We start from the raw sequence: 25122 nt of genomic DNA, 5'->3' as shown, positions 1-25122 counted from the left end.
GTTCCTGAGGCTCATCTGTATTTCCATTTTTGGGTTGCTTAGAAGATATAGATCCTTACACAATAAATTTGTCTATGTGCAGAGCTAAATATTTTTCTAAACAACATATCAAATGGGTTATAAGTGAATGAACAAATTTAGCTTGTCATCCCTAGCCTCTAAATGAATCCGTGATGTTTGTACAGTCTGTACACCAATCACAGAAAGAACAGTGGTAACTCTTACTGAAGTGTAACTCCCATGACAACTTTGCATCATTACCCTGAAAAAAACTGACCTCTTTCCTATATGTAACCAACACTTTTTAAATTTAATAGCACACTGAATTAATATACCTCTTTAATTCACCATCAGGACATTGCCAGTAGCTTGGACATAAATTATATAAAATCCTAAATGCAATCATGAAATCCTTCACTCAGTAGGAAATATGATCATCCTAAATAACCTTACAAAATGTCAGGTGGAGGTGCCAATTTTTTTTACTGGTCTCTAATACCAGTAGTTTTCTGTTTCCAGAGAAAACAAGCCAGATAAAACAGTTTCTAGAGATGATAAGCATCCTGTTGCACTGAAAATGTGGAACATGTAAAAATTCACTTTGAAAACTAAAATACAAAATCCTCCAACTTATATCCTGAAAGTTTGTTTTAAATTCGGACTGTATCTTCTCATAGAAATATTGTCTTAAATGGTGGGTAGATTCCCAAGTAATCTTACAAAAACCTCTTTAACACCCACATGCATCTGGACTATATCCAGTTTTTGTGAAGGATCAGAAGAGGCATAATTAATTGAGAATTCTGTCCATGTCCAGTATTATGCAAAATTATAAAAACACAAAGTTGGCGTTTGACGTCTTCTCACTTTACTTCTGAAATCTCAACTTCCTAGCATATCTCTCTTGAATTTTCTCTTTCCTGCAAACATACAATATAGCACATTGCTTAATGTTTTCTACTCTTTAAATTTCTCTAAAGTTCAAAACTACTTTACCTATTCTCTTTGCTGACCTTTAAATGTCTTTAAAGAAAGACCCTTTCAGCTAATGATTAAGAGGTAAGCAATCTGATTCACGTCAGTATGTAAATAACTGAGTGTCCTTGGCCCTGCATGTGTTTTTTAAAATTTTGAAAGAAGAAACAGTACTCTCTTATCAACTATGGCTTTGAAAATTGTGGATTTAAGATAATGAGGTTTCACATTTTTAAAACAAATATGAAAAAATCTGTTATCTTTTAAAATGTGTGATTCTGTTCAGACATTACCTGAAATGGCCAAAGAAAAGCAAAAGTAAAACAAATAACTTTCTTTGCCTTGAAGCTAGGGAGGCTAGTAATCATATACAATATAACTCAATGTCTTCCAGATACATTTTTCCAGGTTGGAAGAAATAGGACACCTTCCTGCTATTTTCCTTTTCCAGATAGTGCTGGTACCCATGAATTTTCCTTCCCAGCACGTTTGCTTTGTAACTGTGATCTTCAGCAAGTGCTTTAGGGTCCTCATTGCAAAAGGGGAATAATAACAGAATCGACCTCATGAGTAGACTGTGACGTGAGGTGATGTCTGTGCTAGGATTTAGAACAGTGTCTGGCACTGTGTGGCAGGTACCACATAGGACTCTGTTGTTATTACTACTATGTCTACTTCTCTGGTATATTACAAGTTCTGTCAAGAAAACAACAGTATTGTGAACACTACTTTATGTCCCCACGATCTAGTACAGTAGCTGGCATAAAAAAATAAAATAGGGACTTCCCTGGCGGTCCAGTGGCTAAGATGCCGCACTCCCACTGCAGGGGGCATGGGTTTAATCCCTGGTCAGGGAACTAAGAACCCACATGCAGTGCAGTATAGCCAAACCAAACCAAACAAAACAAAAACCGAATTCATTTTTAAGGTTCATAAACTAAGACATATAGATTTATGATTCCTCAGAATTTAAAAATAACCATTGAAAGATTTAACTACAAGTTAATTCTGAAACTACAGTTTAAAAAAAATGAAAGGAAACGGGCAAGGAAGCAAAAAAAGCAGAGGAACACAGTAAGATAAAAACAAACTAAAAATAGAATTACCATATGATCCAGCAATCCCACTACTGGGCATATACCCAGAGTAAACCATAATTCAAAAAGACACATGCACCCCAATGTTCATTGCAGCACTATTTACAATAGCCAGGTCATGGAAGCAACCTAAATACCCATCGACAGACGAACGGACAAAGAAGTTGTGGTACATATATACAATGGAATATTACTCAGCCCTAAAAAGGAACGAAATTGAGTCATTTGTTGAGACGTGGATGGATCTAGAGACTGTCATACAGAGTGAAGTAAGTCAGAAAGAGAAAAACAAATATCGTATATTAATGCATGTATGTGGAACCTAGAGAAAAGGTACAGATGAACCAGTTTGAAGGGCAGAAGATGAGACACAGATGTAGAGAACAAATGTATGGACACCAACGGGGGAAAATCACGGTGGGGTGGGGATGGTGGTGTGCTGAATTGGGCAATTGGGATTGACATGTATACACTGATGTGTATAAAATTGATGACCGATAAGAACCTGCAATACAAACAAACAAAAAAACAACTAATACTGAACTTTCTTTGGGTTATTTGTATGGAAATATGTTAATATAAATGTTTCAGACATTACATGAAATTTCTAAAAATCTTATATGTTCTGGTATAATGTTATAAGTCATAATTCTAGTTATTACTTTAAAATGTATATCTCAGAAATAACTAAATTTCCTCGTCAACTGCATTATTATGAACTTTCATCAAATCATTAATCATGGTCATTTTTAAGTCTTTTCTCATTTACAGACAGTTCTGGGTGTACTCTGATGCTTTTGCAAAAATGTTCTTATAAAAGGGTTTCATCTTCAAGGAATTCATGGAAAAGACTCTGACAAGTACAGGTTTCTGGTAACTGACTATACTGCTGAACTGAAGTAACAAGCATTTTCAGAACTCTAATGGAAAACTGATGAATTCATAAAAGTGCTAACAAAGATCAAGATGAAAAAAAATTAATTACATGGGACTGAGTGAACTGATGAGAATGATTATAATTTTTGTGACTTTGAATAAAAAAAAAAAATCCCACAAGGACTCAGAGGCAAAAAGTATACAAATCAATTTTCACTGCAAAGTAAAGGAGCTGTTACAGTGGAGGATTACTGGACTGAATGTCAATATTATGACATAGTATGAGTGTGTTTCGTGTTTGGTAATTTCAATCATTGTTGCTTTTGTTGTGGTCATCCATTTACAATGCTTGGTGTCAGTTTACTTATCTCTTGTAAAAATAAAATACAGTGTGTGTGTGTGAAAAAAAAATTATAGGGAAAAGAAAAAGAAGTAAAAAAAAAGAATCTGAAAAAGAATGGATATATGTATATGTATAACTGAATCACTTTGCTGAAACTAACACAACATTTAAATCAACTATATTCCAATATAAAATAAAAATTAAATTAAAAAAAAGTAAAAAGAAAAAACATATGTGCTATGTAAATAAAGGTAAATAGGGTAATATCATCAATTGAAAGAAATTAAAGGAAATAATCTTAATATACTATTAACGACAGTTACATCCAAACTAATTGGTTCAGAAAGATGAACAGTAAAGACAGGCAAAGATATAGCAAGCCTGGTATTCACTGGACCAAGAGAACCAGTTTCTACTGATGAAGAGTCTATCAACAATGAAGAAAAACTCTTGAACTTCTCCCTCCTAATGTAGGAGAACTGGACTATATACAAGAAAAATGGTGGGACATTAAAGGAGATATTTACAAATACATCACAGCAATAAAAGGCTTACTTTTAAGAAAGAAGATGAAAAGCAAGGGAATACTATTAATAATAATGATCTAATAGATACATAAACGTCTCTCTAGCCTGTCCATAAGTCATTTACAAAAAGTCGCAACATATTAGGATAAGATACCTAGTAAGTTCTAATGAATTCCTAACACTAAAAAGAATATAGCTAACAATCTGACTACTATGCAATAAAGCAACTAAAACACCCAATAGAGGCTGAAACAGACAAAACATCCAGCCTGGAAAATATATACCCATATATGTCAAATATTCTCCTACATAAATTAGGCTAAAGGGCAATTCTAGAGGATATTTACAAAACAGTATTAAAATCATAGAAGTATTATATATTGTTAAAATCTATGGGCTATAGCAAAAGCTATGCTAAGAAGAAACTTTACAACTTTAATATTTCCACTGTTAAACAAATTTTTCTATAAATAAACAATGAATACATTTGATTTTTCAAAAAAGTCTCTGTTCAATGATATCCTTAGTACAGTACCTAGAAAGGCAATTTCTGGATCAAAGGCATATAGGGTTTTTTTAATTAATGCGTTTGATAGAGATTGCTACACTCTTCTCCAGAAAGCTATGTATCAACTTATGTTCCCACTAGCATAGTCTATTTCTCCACACCCAAGTGAACATTAAATAATCCTAGGTACAATTTAAACAAAAACATTTTCTAGGTTAAATAAAATGTGATTTCTGCACCCCCCCCACCAACTTTGGTTTGGTTTCTGGGAAGGAAGGGGGTAGATTGAGAGATGAGGTTCAAGATTATTAAAGTGTATTAAAATGAGTTATAAATTTTCTTGCCTCAGAGAATCCACAATTCTTTGAATAACTCCTGAATATAACCAGCTGGCCTACAGTCATTATATATGAAAGTACCCAAGTCCCACACAAGTGGATGGAAGGATTTAAAATAATACCAAGGGGTACTAGTAGAGGAATTTTTTAGAAGAGTTGATGAGTTTGAGATGACCGATAGCCCAAAGAAATAATATCCAGGCCATCAAGATACCTCATCACTCTTTGGTTACAATAAATTAAATGATGAGTTTCTATGAGTCACAGGAAAAGTTTAAGCAATATTTAATTATACAAATGATGTACTACATTTTCTACTTCAAAACTATATGATGGGGCTTCCCTGGTGGCGCAGTGGTTAAGAATCCGCCTGCCAATGCAGGGGACACGGGTTTGAGACCTGGTCCAGGAAGATCTCACATGCCACAGAACAACTAAGCCCATGAGTCACAACTACTGAGCCTATGCTCTGGAGCCCGCGCGCCACAACTTACTGAAGCCTGCGTGCCCTAGAGCACGTGCTCCGCAAAAAAAGAAGCCACCGCAATGAGAAGCCCGTACACCGCAATGAAGAGTAGCCCCCACTCGCCGCAACTAGAGAAAGCCAGCATGCAGCAACGAAGACCCAATGCAGCCAAAAATAAATAAAAAACAAACAAACAAACAAAAAACATATGATGGATCATCAATAAGAACTGCTTAAGGGACTTCCCTGGCAGTCCAGTGGTTAAGACTCTGTGCTGTCAATGCAGGGGGCACGGGTTCAATCCCTGGTGGAAGAACTAAGAACCCACATTCCCAGCCGCCCCCCCAAAAAAGAACTGTTTAAGAGGATGGGGGAAATTCCCAAAAATTTCACTTGAAGACTTTTTGTTTTTTTTAAACTAAGAGTGATAACTGTCTTACATTAGGCTATTTTATTTTATTGATTTTAATGAACTTATTGTAGGGCTACAAGTCTTCCAAGATTCAGAAATCTTCCCTGCTAAACCTAGATGGATAATAGAACTTTACACAGAGCTACCGTCTAGGGAAAAAGGCTTCAATTCTTTCTTTCTTCCTCTTTCCTTCTCTCTCTCTCACTCTCTCTTTCTCTCTCTCTGTCTCCATCTCCATCTCCCTCCCTCCCTCCCTCCCTCTCTTCTTAGTCCTCTTTCAGTCTCTCCCTCACTTGGATAATTTCTACAGATATAACAAAGGAATACAGAAGTATTTTGAGATATTTGTGTACATACTGAATTTTGGTAAATAAAGTCTAATTTTAAATTACTTAAAAGCTCTGATAGAGCTTTTATATAATAAGATATTTTTTTCAAAATTAAAACAATTACCTCAGTGATTTTGGATTTTTCCACAGTGTGTCTTCCCAAAGGTGGTCACTTCTGTACTTACAGCTTCTCCATATTTGAGAGCAGGTCAATAAACCCACTATTAATGGCTGTCTTCTATTTAAGGTGCAGAATTACTACAAGAAATAGATGTCTTTTCTTCAAAGACTTTTAAAGGACTTTTAAAATTTAAATTCTTTTCCCATATAGGCCATTACAAAGTATTGCGAAGAGTTCCCTGTGCTATACAGTAGGTCCTTATTAGTTATTTTATATACAGTAGTGTGTATATGTCAATCCCAAAAGAGTGGATATATGTACATGTATAACAGATCTACTTTGCTGTACACCTGAAACTAACACAACATTGTAAATCAACTATACTCCAATGAAAAAAAACAACAACTCCCCATGTGACTGGGAACCACTGATCTAAGCAAATGATATTAGACTCATCTGAGAGATGCAGCAGTTAACCATACTCAACATGAGGAATGATAAAGACCTATTCTGGTTGAGATTTTTTACAAAATTTTAATAGAATTAACATAATCTGTTGGTTGATTTGTATAATGATGAGTGTCTAAGATATATTAAAATTTTCAAAAGAATGGAAACCAAAAGAATAAAATATTTAAAAAGGGCGTTTAAAATAAGATTTAATAAATATTTTTAAAGAGTAGGATAAAATGCCCAAATTGTTATTACTTGGTCACTTTAAAATTAAATACCACACTTTAGAAAGTTCATTACATGGCTATGTTGTTAACTGTGGGAGAATGGCAAAACACTTCCCTTTGTAACTGAATATAATAGCCAAAGTCGTGATGGTAAAAATGAATGATGAATGTAATATTAATTTGAATTGAATATTAAATTCAAGCCCGCCCACAGTCTTATCAATATAGTAGATAAGGCAGATAAATGCAAAAGTAACTTTTGTGAATCTGGTGATTTGTTGGTCAATTGTTCCTTAGTGTTAGAAGGACTGAGTGAAACAAGTTTCCTATTGTATGAAGGAGAATGAATGGAAATGCAAAATTTCCATACCACAAAAAATTCAACAGTAACCTAAGGCATATGCAAATTCAAACTATTGATATTTTCTAAGTAGAAATCAACCGATAACTAAAAGAATTGTCCAGAGGAGATATTTAATGGATCAGAGAAGTGAATAAGCATATGTTATTATTTGAAGATGCTAAATCATAAGATCTTATAATAGCAAATACACAAGGAAAAGTGTATACCATTTACTGCCAAATGTTCTGAATTGGTAACTAGAGAGAATGAACCAATAGTCACATATGGTATTGATCCATTTGAAAAAAAAGTCTGCTAATTGAACTTAGAACTGATGCTCAGTATCAGCCTGTAGACAGATCCGGAACACTGCAGGTCAATACTGAAGCAGTGTGGTTAGGAGAACTTCTACAGCTAGAACTGTGGAAAAGCCACTACTCTAATTTGAGCAGGAAGTTATTCAAGCAATGAAAACTATTAGCAACTGGAAAGCACCTGTAAAAGATGTGTTGAAGAGCTCCTGACACAAAAATTTCATAAAGATCTATAGCTTTCTTTGTAATCCTACGTGAATCAGAAGAAAAGACTAACTTTATACACCCAGAAACTGCATTCTTTAAGCAAAAGAGAAAAAAAAGTCAGATCATCCAAAGGATAGATTAATAATATTTGCATATATCACCTATTTTATTCACCATATTTGGACAAATATTTAATGAAAGTTTGTAATGTTCAAGGCACTGTGCTGGGTACAGAAGATATGAAAGTAAATAAAATAAGTCCATGCTTTCAAGGACCTTATTCAGTAAGTCAAACTAAGAAAAAAACTACTAGTTACAATCTATCACATACTAAAATATCAGAACTGAGATGCTGCCAGATAGAGAAAGCTCAGGGGAAGGGAAGAAAAGCTGAATGCCTATTTAGGGAACTATAAGTCCGAGGGGGTTCCTTAAATCGTGTGTGCTGGTGGTGGGTGGGTGTGTGTGTGTGTGTGTGTGTGTGTGTGTGTGTGTGTGTGTGTGTGTGTGTGTGTGTGTGTGTGTGTGTGTGTGTGTGTGTGTGTGTGTACATGTGCCTTTTGGGAGGTAATATGGGAAAAGCGGGGGGAGCAGGAATGGTGGGAGATGAAGATGAAAAAGTCTGTTGGGGCCAGATCATGAAAGATGCATGAATAATGTGTTAAGGACTTAAGTTTCTACTGTAGAAAATGGAGTCATGGAAAGCAGAAGCCTGGCAGCACCTGATCTGTCCTTCGGACCAATGCTTGTGAAAAGGAGAGTTCCCAAAAGACATCCACATGCAACAGATTACACGGATCACTAAATATTTACAGCTTACTCCAGAATTCTAAATGAGGAATACAATGAGCTAAGAGTAAGTCTAATCGCATTAAGCAGCCTGATTTGCATGATTTACCATACAGTGGTGAACAATAAGAGCTGATGTTAAGGCAGCAAATAAATGAAGGGATAGAGGGTAATTATCTATACCAAACAACTAATGATCTGTTAATGCCACAAAAGAAGTGACAGCGTTAAAAAGACAAAACTCTTTCCACAGAATAAATTTATTTTCATATTTAGAAGGACTAACTTGTTGTGATTAAACCAATAAGATAAAAAAAGGCCAGACTATGTAACAACAATCTGCCCGCCTACTGTGGGGAATGTGGGTGAAGGAGAAAGAATCAGGAAACATAATCTACAAAATATTCAGGGAAAAAACATTTTGGTTATTACAACAGCCACAACTCGAGAACTACAAACATTAAATGTAAATTAGTGGTAAATCCTGTGGCGTTCTGAAATTCGATGATATTTTAAAACTCTTCCCCGCCAAGGTGTTTTATAAACAAGCTGGTGGAGTGATCTCTGCGAAAACCCCTTGAAATGTATCTTTTAAAAGAGAACGGTTTCATTTTCAAGAGGACAAACTGAAATTATTTGAGAAAGAAAATATTGATTGATTCTATTAAAAACTTAACTGGACAGTATATTCAGATGTGCTACTCGAATATCCACTTAGCAAGACTGAACAGTGCAGCGCAGTAAGGCCCACGCCGGCACATCAGCGCTGGGAGACACGGATGATCAGTGTGCAGTACTGGTGCATATCTTCACCCTGGAAAGGATTCTCTACTTTACTGAAGCTGAAACTCCTCGGTGGGGAAGGTGGAAGTGAATGGCAATCACTGTTCCTATGTTTTACTACCAAGGCCTGATTTAAAATATGCTGTCTCCATAACAAAAGATACTTGTGGACATCGGATCATAAGCCCTGATTTGGATTAAAGGAAATATGACTACTATGAGTACTGCTTCAATGCTGTTACAATGTATTTTACTCCTCAATAGACTAGGGAAAGGGCAGGGAGAAGAATCTTTTAAATTTCACCCACACTAAATAGTAAAAAATTCTAAATGGGTCTGAGGGTGGAAGACAAAAATGGAAGTGATGCTAAATATTTTATCATAAAGATGGTAGTTATTTGACTGATCTTGTTCTAAAATTTTTCTATAGCAAAGCATAACCCAAGAGACTGATTAAACTACTACCACCACCACCCAAGCACTTCTAGCTTCACACCTGGTATGTGGGGCACTCTGAGCAAAGCGGAAGTCTGACTCTACCCTCAGTTCACATGGTTAAGAGCCCAGAGTTCACATGGTTAAGAAAAGCCTAAAAGAATCCCTTGAGAACCATCTGTCAAATCTGATGTGTTAAGCTATAGAACGATAAGTACCTGGGTAAGAGTTAGTTAGTTCTATTTTTATAAGATCTGTAACTTACTTTTCATGTCATTAATTGAAAAATGTTTTCTCCAGATGTTTTATGGCAATGAATATACAGATCTCTACCATTACATAATCAGAAGGTGTGGATAAAAAGTAGTTTGATAGAGTTGGAAATCAGTTTCAGAGCTACACATTACACCAAACTTTGGGTTCTCCTAAAGTCATGTAATACTCCCTGTTCTGCAGTTTCTAGGCCAGAAAAACATACACTAAATTACATTAATTCTGCTCTGTGTAGCCAGAATTACCAAAGGTTTTGGGTGGTATTTCTATTAATATTCCCTGAAGAATGATTTCATAGAGTATTTTTAAATTATCTGAACAGAAGTTACTTTCAAAAGAATAAAAGACATACTGATGTGTTCTCTTGAATCTCTTTCAGAAACTAATCCTGACATATTACACTATTTCAGGTTTTAAAATGGAGCCTACTTCTCATTTTTCTGTTCTGTGCCCTCTTCAGCAAACCACACTGAAGTTAATTTTATGGACCTGTCTGAAGTTAATGATCAAAAATTTCTTGAAGATGTAATGTGCTTTACTTCAGGATAAACAAAATTTCAAATAAAATATCAAGTGAAATAGAATATACATGGCTCCATCACACAACCAATAACCCACCTAGAGGTTCAAAATTCAAGATCAAATAGAGTAATAATAATAAAAATGGCAACCATTTATTGGGCTTGTATTCCCCTCACCAGAGTACTTAGTTACCTTTTGATTTGCCAGTTACTACTAAAGGATTGTGAGGGCAGAAACCATATTTTGTTTTTTTACAGTCATAACCTCAGGACCTAGAAATAGTGACTGATTTACAAAAGAAGCTCTAATAAATGCTGAATGAATTAAAGAGTGAAAGGATGGATGGATGGTTTGCCTGAATCCAAAGAAAATGATTTCCACTCATTCTAACATGCTGTCTCTTCGGGAAAACTTCCCAGAGATCTGAGCAGAGAGTCAAGATTGTGATGCACCACTCTCAATTCTTACACATAACATAGAGGTACTTTACACTTAAGAACCCTCGTGGCTGCCTTTCCAGCATCTATTCCTTCTTGCGAAAGCTTCAGGGATCCACGCTTTTACAGAGGTTAACTGTACCCTCTTTGGAGATGGAGCATATGACTTAGGCTAAGCCAATCAGGGCATGTCATTCTATCAGCTGCCGTGGGTGGGATGGGTTTTGGAAGATACATACGTGCACATGTACACATGTAGGCATATATACACATGTAGGCATAGTATATGCATGTGTGTAAATATATATGCATATTTATATACATCATGAATGTACATATGTATATAAACTATATCTCTCTAGTATATAAGTTCTGCATTTCTTAATCCCATATATATGTACATTTTAAACTTTGTTTTGGGTTTCAGTTTTTTAACTCAATCTTTTCAATGTTTTTGGTATTTGTAAACATTTATCTTATTGGGATTAGCCTTTTTGTGATAAATCTTATCTAAGATATTATATTTCAACTCAGTCTTGAAGGCATTTTATTTTACTTTACTTTATAACTATAAAAACCATGACAGATAGAAAAGGGGAAGTGCTGAAACATTTCATAAACAGGAGAAGATGGAGAACTTCTATAGTCAGCCACCTCTCTCAACGAGGTTCCAGTCTACCTAGCTCCAAAAGCTATAACGCTAGGACTCAAAACCCCCAGGGATCATAAGCTTGTTACACTTGGAGCCTAACTGAATGGTATACCTGATTTCTGTGATCATTCAACCTTTACGAGAAACTTTGTATTTAAAAATCTATGACTAGTCACTTCAGGTTAAATTCAGATGACCACCTGGGATCTTACTCAACTTTCAATTAAACAATTTTTAGGCTGCCTTACATTTTATGTATTCCATTCTGCTTTTTCTCTAGATTCAAGGATTAGGCCTCTAACTTGAAAACACAAGATAAACAGTCACTGGGGATTTTCAGCCCCCTACGCTGTTTAAAGGCTGCTCTTTGGTGAACTCTAATCTTTGTTCTCCTGTTTATTTTACCAGTTTGAGGGTTAGTCAGAAGGTAGAGAGCTCACCCAATTTTTTAGGCGTTCCTTATTTACATCTTCTTCACAAAACCTAGCAGTTCAGTAGACCAGACATTTTACTTGATTAATGACAAACTTGAGCTTCTCCAAGTTCCTTCACAGGAAGCAGTAGGGTTTTAGGCAAGCTCTTCTGTGAGGGACCACAGGTCCTCTGGTAAGAAAACACAAAGCTACCTGCAGGCTTTAGTGACCCTTCCTTGGCCTTTGGTTGACACAGTCACATTTAGTTGATTAGATCTCAAAAACTTAGAATGTGAGAAACAGGATCAACAGCAAACACACGTGGGTCACTCTGGGGTGGGTTTAGGGGGTCTGAGGGGTGGTTGGAGGGGAGTTGTGAGTATTTATATGTATTATGCTTATCATTCTCCTGCTTCTCTTTCCCAGTCCCTCAAATACACTGAAGCAATTCTGAACATTATTTAATCTTTACTTGATAATTTAGAAGGGTCTTCAGAGGTCATGGATCACAGATCTCTACTACACACACACCAAAGTGTTAAAAATTTGGTGCTGGAGAAAAACAAATGGGGTAAGCGTTAGTTAACTTAATATGATAATGGACTAGCAAGTAGAAATGGATATAAAAATTCAGACATTTTTTATATTTCAAATCACATAATACTTAATGAAGTAAATTATGAGTAAAACACAAAGCCAGGCACACACAGAAATCAGCTGAAAACAACAGGAAAGAACTCAGTTTTTCATATGCTTGCTCAATATTCTGAGAAAAATCTAGGGTCCCAAGCGAGCTTGTGTCTATAAATTTTTTTCTCTTCTAAATTACATTTAAATAAAAAAAAAGAAAAAAGGGAAAAAAACCAATAACAAGCTTTGTTGGTAGGTCTATACCATTTTCATACATTCTAGGGGAGAAGGTAGTAAACAAAGTTTCTACAACTGTAAGTGATGCTTAGAGGAAAATTAAATCACTGAGTGATGCCAGGACTGATTATTCTACTGCACTTTAAAAGCAAGGGATTGCAGTCTGTGAGTCCAAAGTGGTTTCATATGGACTGCCACAGTTGTGGTTTACGCTTGAAACTATAACCTGTCAAATTAGAAGCAGGCAAGGCCTATGCTCTTAACGGTTCCACTTTTTACTGTCTATAGTTATGTCTACAAGTTCAGCATTTTTTTATCCAGTTTAAACTCTGTTATTTGGATGAACAGAATCTCAAAACTACTCTTTGTTATCTTGGTTAGAGATTTTAGTTATGATACAAAGCTTAGAGAAACTGCCAATCTAATTTTTATTGTATAGGTGAAGCTGACTTTCTTGTAACTATTTTTATCAACTATTGATATTTTATTATCCTGGTTACCACTATGTAATATACAATATAACTACAGGGGAGAGAAATATAAACCACATAAGCTCCCAAGCTTTTTCTATCCTGCACTTCCAAATATTTTATTTACTTGAACTTGTACCTTACTGGCTCATCACTCTTCCAGGCCTACAGTAGCCTGCTATTATGAGCTCAGTGTTACAACATGCTCCATTTCTTCTCTTCTCCTTGACTGTGAAATGCCCTTCCGGGCAACAGGCGTGGTTGACAGAGATCTTCCTGTCAAAACTGAAAAGCTACTTGTTCAATTTTACTACTGTTTTCTGTAGAGTCCTTCCTTAATAAATTTTTCTTAATGCCCGTTTGTATAATATAAAAATGTTTAAAAAATAAAGCATAAACAATATTTGCTCTCTGTGTAATGCATCATAAGTGAAACCATGCCACGAAACAATCATATCCTGTTTAGGCCATAATGACATCAGAAATACATGTTTATCATCTGCTTTGGACAACTTAGCATGTTTTTGGCCCAGGGCGAACTAAAATCATTTGCAGTTGCCTCAAACCAAGATAACCACACATTTCTAAGGTAATTGATACCTAAGAAGAACATTGCCTTTAGATCACAGTTCATGATCTAAGCATACTAATTCTTTAAAGAAGGTGGTTAAATTTTATAAAGCATATATGTCTATTGGACTTCCTCCAAAATTTAACATGAAATAATTATATTTTTAGCATGCACAGAGACTATGATAAAGTCAGCACTTAGCACGATCTTTCGGAGCTCTGGAATTACCTCTCTTGACCAATTTAAAGAGAAGGGGAAAAATGGAGATTTGTTTTTTTACATGTAAAAGTATTATAAGAATAAGAATGATAAGAATAATGCCTTATATTTTAGAAGGCACTCAGATGAAATCAATCACTACTTTTATTTTTCCACAAGTATTTAAGGAAACCATTTTATGAATAGAAAGCTAGGGTAAATAGAAGGCATACAATTTTCATATTCATTGTTAAAACATACCCAGGGAATCCAAACACATGTCACTAACTGTGTTTTACAGTGATATAAAGCATGGAATTGCCCTGGATCCTACCTTATCTGGTGAGTCCAACCAGAGGCTGCAACTACAGCTGGAAAAATAGCTCTTCACACTATATGCCAACGCAAAAGCAGTAAGGATTACCTTTGTCCACAAAGATAACTGGATGGTTTGGTACAAAAACTAAGTAAATATTTAATTATAAACTAGCTTTTTTGGAATAAAATAGTTTCAGTAAAAGTAAGATCCAGAAGGAAGCTTAGGGAAACCTACTCATATTCAAAGGAGGAAACAAAGAAACAGAAAACTGAAGTTGTTTCCCAAAGTCAGCTATGAAGGCAGAGTTTAACATCCTTTCCAGGGTTACTCCACTACACAATGCTGCCTTCAGACATGAAACCACTGATTTGGACCTTTCAGACCACATTTAAAGAACATAAGAATAGAACCAAATAGTATATGCACTGCAGTTATTCTATTACCCTAAAAAGGGAAGCATGTACTATACCTCCATTCTTTCTTGTTTAACTTCATCAATTTCATCATCTTCAAACATTGCCAAGAGTTCTCCTGTTTGGTCAATGGAGTTGAGAAAGTCTTGAGCGATTTTTTGTCTTTTGTTCGCATTATTACTGCCACTCAATTTGTCTTCATGAAGGTAAGGGAAGGAAAAAAGAAATGTTCTTAAATAGGTTTACATCTGCCCCAATCATATGTATTGAATACTGCATATAAAATTCAGAACTGGAATTCTCTCATAATAATCTTCGTAAGGAGAATCCTTGTATCCAAAACAAAAGCATAAGTCATGCAGAATTAAATCATCTATTTATGTCATGAATAAGATTGAGAGAATAAAACCAAATGATCAATTAGCACAATAAGTGTGAATGGATTAAAATTCCTTACAAAAAAAAAAAAAAAAAAAAGGAAAGGCTCTCAGATTTGGAAAAAGAATCCTGCTACAGCAAGCCTAATTAAGAAAGTAAATAAAAACAAAGACATAAATAAAAAACATCAGGATTGAGACATGAAATTAAAAGAAGAAAATACTAGGTACACTACTGTGGCAATATATTTGAAACCTATGGGATGAGATCTTACTCTTTTTCTCATAAGAGATAAAACTACCATACTTATTTAAAAGCAAAACATAACTCTGAGAAAGTTACTGCAAAAAGTCAGGAAGGAATGTAATGTTGCAAAAGGTAATTAATACAGTTTAATACACAAAAGTATCAGTGTGAATTAGTGAGGAAGAGCTACATTATTTTTTAATGTGACAAATTGTGTGTTCCTATACCAAATAAAGACAACCCAAACATCTTAGAGTGAAAAAAGCCTGTCACTCCCTACTCCAATACAGCTTTGTTACCACCCACCTAAATTATGTTGCTACTATCAAATATATTATACATCTATATATTATAGACACAATATTACAATTATATATCTTGTTTTATACAATTGCTTTTAAATCTATTAAGAAAGGAAAATAAATAACACAATTCTATATTCTCTTATATTTACCTACATAATTACCTTTATAGATACTCTTTGGTGTGTGTGTGTGTGTGTGCGTGTGCGTGTGCGTGTGTGTGTGTGATGTATGTAGGTGTGGATTCAAATTATTGTCTGGTACAACTTGCCTTCATCCAGAATAACTTCCTTTAGTATTTTTTATATGGGTCTGCTAGCAAAAAAATTCTCCAGTTTTTGTGTATCTGAGAATATCTTTATTTTGCCTTCATTTTTGAAACACAGTTTTGCTGAACATGTTTCTTGACATATTTGTTGTTGACAATTTTTCTTTTCAGCATTTGGAATACGTCATCCCACTGCTATCTGACCTGCATTGTTAATGAGAAGTCGGCTGTTAATATTGTTGAGGTTCCACTTTATTTGATGAGGTGATTTTCTCTTGCCTTTCACGATTTTCTTTTTGTCTTTGTCTTTCAGCATTTCTACTAGAATGTGTCTGAGTATGGATTGCTATACGTTTATCCTACTTGGAGCTTGCTGAGCTGTTTGGATGTGATTAATAATTTTCACCAAAGTTGAGAAGTTTTCCATCGTTATTTCCTTGAATATTTTTTCTGCTCTTTTTTTTCTTCCCTTCTGTAGTCCCATTGCATACACTGGTTCACTTAATGGTGGCTCATATTTTTCTGAAACACTATTAATTTTTCTTCATTCTTTTTTCTATTTGTTCTTTAGACTATATAATCTTTAACAGTCTGTCTTCAAGTTCACTGATTCTTCCTTCTGTCAGTTCAAAGTTACTATTGAGCCCCTCTACTGAATTTTTCATCTCAGTCATTGTACTTTTCAACCGCAGAATTTCCACTTGTTTCTATAATTTCTATCTCTTAATTGATATTCTCTATTTTTGAGACACAGTAACCACACCTTCCTTTTGTTATTTGCACATGGTTTCTTTTAGTTCTTTGAACACCATTTATAATAGCTAGTTTCTGTCTGCTAAGCCTAACATCTGGACCCCCTCGAAGGCAGTTTGTGTTGTCTGCTTATTCTTCCTGTTTTTATGGATCATACATATCTGTTTCTTTGAATGTCCAGTATTTTGTTGTTGTTGTTGAAAATGGACATTTTAGGTAATATATTGGAGCAACTCTAGCTAATAATTCCCTCTCCTCCCTGGGGCTTGTTGTTATTGTTTGCTTGTTTGGTTGTTTATTTGTTTAGTGACTTGGCTGGGCTAATTCAGTAAAGTCTCTTTCCCTCTCGGTGTGCAGCCTTGGATGTTGTTCCTCAGAGGGTACAGCCTTGAGCGTGAGAACAGTCTCCTCAATCACCAGGGATGACTGTGGTTTTAGTCAAGTTCTCTTTACCTGTCACTTTTCCTGATCTCTCCACTAAGTTTCTGGCTGGTATGACTCTATTGGTATGATACACAGCTGTTATCTTCCAGTAACTGCTGGCTGACAGTTCTATTGTTTTGATAATACTCTTGTGCATAAATTGCTCCACAGATTGATCTAAATGATTTCAGGTCACTCTGCAGAGTCAAGGTTGGCCAGCCTTTAAGTTTTGCTCTGACCCCAGGAAGACTCTTTTTAGCTGTCTCTTTCCTTTGTTAAACTTTTAGCTGGTGCACTGTTTTGTTTGTTGTTACTAGTATCACAGAGTGACCAGCTTCCCCTTAATTCCTCCACCAGGATCTCCATTGTTTTAAAACACCCTTAGCCATGAACTTCAAATGCTCTTTCCCAAATAGTCAGTCCCTATAGGGAGAGCTGCAGAGCTCTCTGATATTAAGGGCTGGCTCTCTCTTACAGGATGAATGTTTGTACTTCTGTACTAGAGCTGGGGTTGGGAGTAGCAAGCAGCTTCTCTCTGAAAGACTTTCCTGGATCTAAGAGTGAGGATCTGGACAGAGATGGTAGCCCCTTGTCTTCAAGGCTTGTCTCTTCTGGTGTGAAGCTTATTCCCTGTGAGCAAGCCAGGATGTGGCAAGCAGGGTCCATCTGGGGTAGAGCTTCCCTATGACTAGAAGATGAGAGGAAGGCCCAGTCCTTTTAGCTGTGCTTGCCTAGCACAGAGGTTCTGCAACAGAGATGAAGGAGATGAGAGATGCTGATCTCCTGCCCCTCTTGGGGTGAACCTGTCACCCTAGATTGGGAGGTACAGAAGCAGGTGTCCATGGTTCTTGGACACATTTGCCCAGAGTAAAGCTTCTATCATTTTGATCTGGGGCAGCAGGGTGGGAGAGGAGGAGAGAAATGAGGGGAGTATATTGTGGCTCAAACACAACAGAGTCTCACTGTTCTTAATGAGATTTAGTAGATTTTTTTGAATATGTTCCTCCATTTGCTGTCTGCCCTTAGGACAATTTCTAAAGATTTTAAACTATTATTTTTAAAATGTTCACCAGTTAAATGTGTTTCACTGGGAAAAGAGTCTACCACGTTCCTCACAAGGCCACTCTAGAACTCTCATCTCAGTATTAGATGTATTTTACCTGAGTATTTTACCTTACAAATTATATCAACTACAGTGAATCCTTGAAGAACACAGGTTTGAACCGCGTATATCCACTTACACATGAATTTTTTTCATTAAATACGTACTACAGTACGTGTCTCTATGAGGTTGGTTGAATCTGGGGACGTGGAACCGCATACCACATACATGGAGGGCCAACTGTAAAGTTACAGGCAGATTTGACTGTTCAGACAGTTGGCACCCCTAACCCCTGCATTGTTCAAGGGTCAACTGTATTTTAAAACTTTATATGAGACACACAAGATTAGAAAATTTAAATGATAAAGAGGAGAGGTTTGAAATAAATAAGGAGGTGAGGACATAAAACTGATATGACAGTGTTAGTAAAACTGAATACTAGTCTCACTACTCTGAGCTTGGTATTCAAAGCATAGTATTAAGTTATCACTTATTCAGTGGTGGGAATGTATCAGGTGCTTTTCATACATTATGTTGAACTCTCATGGTCAGTAGTATAATTTATGACTTACAAATGAGAAAACTGACCCTCAGGGACACATAGAAAGAAAGCAGAGAACTGCGATTAATAGGAATTTAGGTCTGTTTTGCTCCAAGTCTAGATTCTTTATGCTCTCCATAAAGGGAAGCATTACATTCATTTGGAGTTAAATTCTATGAGAACTGCAGGAATACTAAATAGACAACACTGATTAGACATTTGATTAGAATTTTTTTTGGCATGGCCATTACACTTGCTGACTTGTTGAGGATCAATGAAAGGAACTGGTTCTCTTTCAAAGTTAGTTAACTCTTCAGTTGGTTTTTGTTGTTTTTTGATTCAGTTGGTTTTGAGCAATTTTCTGGAATTCTTCTGAATACAGTAGAGTTTGTTTAGCTACTTTAGCAGTGTATCTACCAGCAAAGGATACTACCATGCAGTGACTATATTCAATACAAAATAGATGAATTACTTCAAAAATACAACATATTTATTTTGATTAATAAGTATTATTTAATAATTATCTATTTTCAGCTTATCACTATTTGATTTTGCAACATAAATATTTTCTTTAAATATCCGAAAATGGGGAATTGAGTTGGAAAATCAGCTAAGGAAAATTTCCCATTCTGTGTCAGACGTTTTGTTAGATTTCAAACAGCACAGAAATAACACATTAAAATGAGGTGACTTTACATTATAAAACATATCAGATACTTTGTATAATAAATTAACAAAAAAACATACATGCCAATTTCAAAAATATAATAGTTCTGGCTCCCTCCATTCAGGACAGAAAAATTATGCTTGCTAAAATCAATTATGTTTTAAATCAACACAATTTTCTTAGTTTCATGACATTCTGGTGTAAAGCAGGTCATTTTATTAAAAAAAGAATTAAAATGCCAGATTACTCTGAAGTCACATAATTGGAAAATACAAGATTTAACTGCCAACTATATAAATATCTGCACAGTTTCTAAACTACATTATTTAACAGAAGTACATATATTCTACTCTGATGGGAATATCTACATTGACATTGTATAAATGTGTCATCAGCATACATGTGTTGTTGTACTGGTTTTAGTTTAGTGCTTTAAGTTACCTTCCAGAAGATCATCCTCGTCGATGCCTTTGACGATCTTTGATTTGTAGTCTCGGAAAAACATGTATTTTAGCAGTCTTCTAAGTTTTTTCTATTAAAAATATGAAATAAGTAAATAAAAAACCTTACACATACATTCGCTTTATTGATTAAAGACTATTATGATAACTAAATTTAATAACGTGTACCCCAGGATCACTGTGGGGGGGATATAGCAATTCTCAGCATAGTACTGTGAATACAAAATTTAGTCATCAAATTAAACATAAAAGCTACAACACTAGCATTTTTTTATTTTATTTTATTTTTTTTTGCGGTACGTGGGCCTCTCACTGTTGTGGCCTCTCCCGTTGCGGAGCACAGGCTCCGGACGCGCAGGTTCAGTGGCCATGGCTCACGGGCCCAGCCGCTCTGCAGCATGTGGGATCTTCCCGGAGCGGGGCACGAACCCGTGTCCCCTGCATCGGCAGGCGGACTGTCAACCACTGCACCACCAGGGAAGCCCCAACGCTAGCATTTTTAAAAGCACTTTTCATTTGCAAGTATCCAGATAGTCCAGAATCACAATGATTTTTGTTTTTGGGGTTTTTTTGGTTAAATTCCTTCTGAAGATTGTGATAAACTTTCCACACTATGCTGCAAATACTGACTTTATGGAATTTTGTACACATTCAGAACCAAATTTTATTTTTTAAAATGATTTACAAACAGCTAGACAAGGTGTTTGTAACAACTGCTTTAAAAAGCCAAGCACTCTCCTTTTTATTGTTTTTTTATTCTCTGAGAATCTTTTATTTAGAAGAGTTGGTTTATGTTTTATATTTCTGGAAAACATTCTGTAATCTGAGAAACATATTTTTATGAAACTCAAAGCTGATGAATGATAGTTGAGTCTTAATGATGGCTTTCTTTAGGTTTATTAGAAGACTGTAATACTGTTTAACTTTAAAAGTAACTGATAATACTTCGTCATCTGTTGTATGCTTACATTTAGAATGGATTATTACTGGTTCCTGGTCTTCATGTTTAAGATTCCTAATGACAGCTGAAATAAATTGTATTTTACAAAGCTCTTTTACATGCATTCTATTTGAAATTTTCAATAGCCCTGAGATACAGACAAATATAATCATCTCCTTTTTATATATAGGGAAACCGAGGTTAAAGATAGTCTCACAACTGGAGCTTATAGCAGGACCAGAAGTAGAACATGACCTCTGAACCCCAGTTTCCTTATTTACAAAGTAAGTAAAGTACTTACCTTAGAGGACTATTGTGAGGAATAAATGAGAAAATGAGTGAAGCTGCCTAGTGCAGTATGGAAAACACAATAGGCAGTCAATGACTTCTGCTTGAATATAAACCAGCATTATTAAGAGAAAAAACATATACCTGTATATAGGTGTTTGCTATCCTTTTTTTCTCTTTCCTCTGATTCCTGAAAATTCAGTACTTTAGATTTTATTTTGTCTTATATTACAGTCATGTAAACTACTTTAAATTCTGTTTGGAACACACCAGCATATAAATAAAATTATTATTTTGAGGAGAAAGATGAGAATACTGGCAACTATCATATTACAGCTAGGCTCTTGGTTGCTAAAAAGGTTCTGATTAACAGTCCTTCTAGACAGTAGAAGGGTTTTGACAATCAGTGTGTATTCCTGAAGTTTCCATAGGATTTAAAACTTTGACTTCCCCGAAAGGCAGGAAAAAGTGTCAATGTGGACTATTTTTTGTGCTGGCTTGTTTACCTCTGTCGATGGAAAAGAAAAACTGACTGGACATATTCTGTAAAGTACTGATGCGAACTCCACTGCCCTCCAGCTGCCTTCGTAAAGGATCTTGGCTCAAGGTCCCTGTTGCTGCCAACGGCACCTTCAGGCTCTTTCCTCACAGCACCACTGCTATATGGTGCCTACTTCCCCGTCTTCCTAATGAAGTCACTAAATCCTGAACATTCTTACTCTTCACCATCTCTCTGAATTCTTCCTTCCCATCCACTTTCAGAGCCATCATACTAATCACAGTTTGCCTTGATTACTGAGCCTGCCTCCTGGTTAGTTCCATTCTACATATAGCTGCATACAGCTGCATGAGTCTCACCCTAGGCAGAAACCTCCACTTCAACAAATCCTACAGCCTCTCCAATCTAATCACACAACCTTAAAATGCTGTGAGTCTCAAAATGCTTCTTCAACTAAATCATACAGATTTCCTAAACCAGATTATAGCTTCTTGATAGTGAATACATTTCTTTTCTCTTTATAGTCCTCATACCATATAAGAGTTAATGAACTAAACATTTATAAAATTTAATGGTAGACTGGTCGAGGTGCAATTTGTAGATCTCTGAATCCCACTGCAGAAGGAAGAGAAGTTTAGGCATCCAAGTTTAGTCAATCTTCAGTCAGTCAGAAGGAAAGCTTTCACAGATATAAAGTAACTGGGTATCACAGAAAGAATGTTAACCAGGATATCCAGAAGGTCAGATGGGATGCCTTCTGATAAAAACCAGAGCCACAAACATACAAAAATGGGTAAATGTAATTAAAATGCCAGGGGAAAACAATGGAGAAATGAAAGATGGAACATTAGGAACTAAGCACCGCGTGCTCACTTGGGTTAGAGTCTACCATAACATGCTGTGGTTATTCAGTTAGTTTTTCCACATGTAACTTTCAGATGAAAATTTTATTAAAAACATGCAAAATGTCACAAAATATTTTCAAACTAGCTACTCTTGGAAGATAGTTATGACAAAATTATACGTGTAAATACCAGCATAAATATTTTAATGCCAGAGTTCAAAGAGTAAGAAAGATAGATCTTTATTAAAAAACCTAGATATTATGGTGTATATTTATCTTATACAATATTCATCTTGATTGATTTGCTTTTTTCCTTTTAACCAGTGTCACAGAAAAAACTTTGTATTTCAAGTGAAAAAACTATTCTATGAAAGCCTGTATAAAATTAGAAGAAAAATAAATATGCCACTTAGTTATATCCCAGTTACCAAAACAAAGCACCCGGTCAATATCTAGTGAACATTATGTAGCAGTGAAAATGTCTAAATATATATTTAAGGATAAGTGAGAATTCGTTGTCAGCATACTTTTATATAAGTGCCCTTGTCCATGTAAAAATAAATTCTTTTGTAGTAAACCATTTTCTTATGCAAACTATGAGGACTCAAATATTAGTTCAACAGTTATGATTCCAATGTGACAGCTATAAAACAAGGGTAGCTTCCTTACATAAGTGTAATTAATCACCAAGCTTGGCATTTCAATATGATGAAATTATTTTATATTACCTTATCTTTGCGTATCAAAAACAGAAGATCTTCAGCAGAGATTACCCTTGCTCCCCGGAGCTGAGAAACTTCAGCAGCTTGCTGCAACTAACAACAAAGGAAATTTTTCTCAATAATCTAAATTAAATATACTACAGTCATGATGTCTCAAGAGAGATAAACATTCTAAGAGTTAAAAACCTTTGGGAATAATCCAGCAATCACAGTACTGCTTTTGAAAGCAAAATGTCTTATGTTTTAAGGTATAAAAAAACTGCAATTAAATTAACTTATACGCCTACCTGTAACTGATACAATAAAGAGAAATCCTTGATTTCTTTCATGCAAAAGAAAAATCATATGCAGCTTCCAGAAATGCATTAATGCACCTGAAAATAATTTTATGAAATTTTATCCTCATATCCATGTGAGCAATGGTTTCACTCAGTATCACTAGTTGAATAAGTATATTATTAATCTGAGCTCCCATGCTGGTATGATTTGAAATAGGCCCATTCAGAACTTTAAAAGATCAACAAAAACAGTAGCTGTTTCTAATATCCAAAGGAAAAAAAATAGTTTTAGTTTTGGCAAGTCTTCAGTGGGCAAAGGATTCAGTCCATAAATCATAATACTGGACTGCATTAATTTCTTTCCACACTAATCACATACACACAGAAAGTTAACTGTATCTGGAATGCACAACACAAAACATACTGCATGAAAAGTTAGATTCCCCCTGAAATGTTCATCTGGGCACTTATATCTACAAAGTTGAGAGTTTTCTGGGATTCAGAAGTCCTAGAAACACAATCTTACTTGAAAATGACCTGGAAAATAAAAGAATGTGAAAAATGATAGTTCTATTTTTTGGCACAGGCAAAATCAGTTTCTTATTTTGATTAGTTAGAAGGAACATAAAATACATCCAGCTGAAAAAAATAAAGATGCTGTAGAAAACACTGCAAAAATGTGCCTGTAACTTCTTCCAAATTTGATCAAACCATGGTGATTGCACCAAACCAACTCTATCCAATATTATAAAAATATTTACATATAAAAGCTGTTCTTGAATGCATCTTTCTTTGAAAGGAATAAATCTAACACATATTCCTAAGAACTAATCTTTAAAAAATGACACACTGTTATCTTAGCAAGTATAAGAAATCAAATAGTGCATTTGTACTAAAGAAATTCTGAATGGTCAAGAGATTTTGCTAAGTAAGCTTCAAACCTTGTCTAAATACACAGACTACAAAATAGACTATAAACTCCCTATGTGTCAGCCTTACCACTGAATTTCCTGGATACTGGTGGTTGGTATATAAACATAATTCTACCTAAATATAGAAATTTAAATTTAACTGTGAACCATTTAAAAAGAAATCTTGGGGGAAAGGTTTTTCAAAAGATGATATATCTACCCAGAAAGAAACTAAGTTTTCAGTGGGAAAAATGTGAACATATTTTTCTAAAAACTCGAAGAATGTCAGGGAAATATGTGTACATGTGTTTTTTCAAACAAAAACATTTCTATGACAGAATAAAATACACATAATCAATGTGGAGAAGAATATGGGCTCAGTATCCATTTGTCTGGACACAGAGAACCAGGAGGCCGCACTGTCAAGTAACTTTTTATTTTCTTAAATGGAGGATGGTGATGATTTGAAAACTCTAAAATACTATACAGATATAAGTAATTTTGCTCATGTTAAGAAAGGACCAGGATAAGTGTACCTCCATAAATTGTCTTCCCAATAGATCAACTGTTTATCCACAACACATGTGAATAATCTGTATTTATAACACTCTCCAAAATGTCAGTGTATAAACACATTCAGTCGGAAAAAAAAGAAGAAAATGGAAAATAAACACATAGAAGAGTTAGCCATTTTAAAACACCTTTTCGAAACCAGTACACAACTATTGTAGAGATCTGGATCACAGTTAAGTTGTCATAATTAGCAGGAAAACTTTATCTTTAGCTTTCATCTACCTTATTTACTAATTTCCCTCACCCAA

The 25122-nt window shown here is 35.2% G+C and overlaps 1 protein-coding gene across 7 annotated transcripts in view; it reads right to left on the bottom strand.

The window, feature by feature from the left end:
• Positions 1-25122, bottom strand: part of SUPT3H (SPT3 homolog, SAGA and STAGA complex component) — a 447741-nt gene that overhangs the window by 144083 nt on the left and 278536 nt on the right. For 6 of the 7 annotated variants that reach the window (XM_073810670.1, XM_019949881.3, XM_019949878.3 and 3 more), the window contains 3 exons: positions 23119-23205; positions 19800-19890; positions 14735-14874 (listed from right to left, as the gene is read on the bottom strand). In XM_073810670.1, the coding sequence (XP_073666771.1) occupies positions 14735-14874; positions 19800-19890; positions 23119-23205 (318 nt within the window). The remainder of the gene's footprint in view (positions 1-14734; positions 14875-19799; positions 19891-23118; positions 23206-25122) is intronic. The other variant, XM_073810671.1, reaches the window with a different exon arrangement.

Source organism: Tursiops truncatus, chromosome 10 (assembly GCF_011762595.2).
Source record: "Tursiops truncatus isolate mTurTru1 chromosome 10, mTurTru1.mat.Y, whole genome shotgun sequence".
NCBI classification, from domain to species: Eukaryota; Metazoa; Chordata; class Mammalia; order Artiodactyla; family Delphinidae; genus Tursiops; species Tursiops truncatus.
This window is presented reverse-complemented; position numbering and strand designations above follow the sequence as displayed.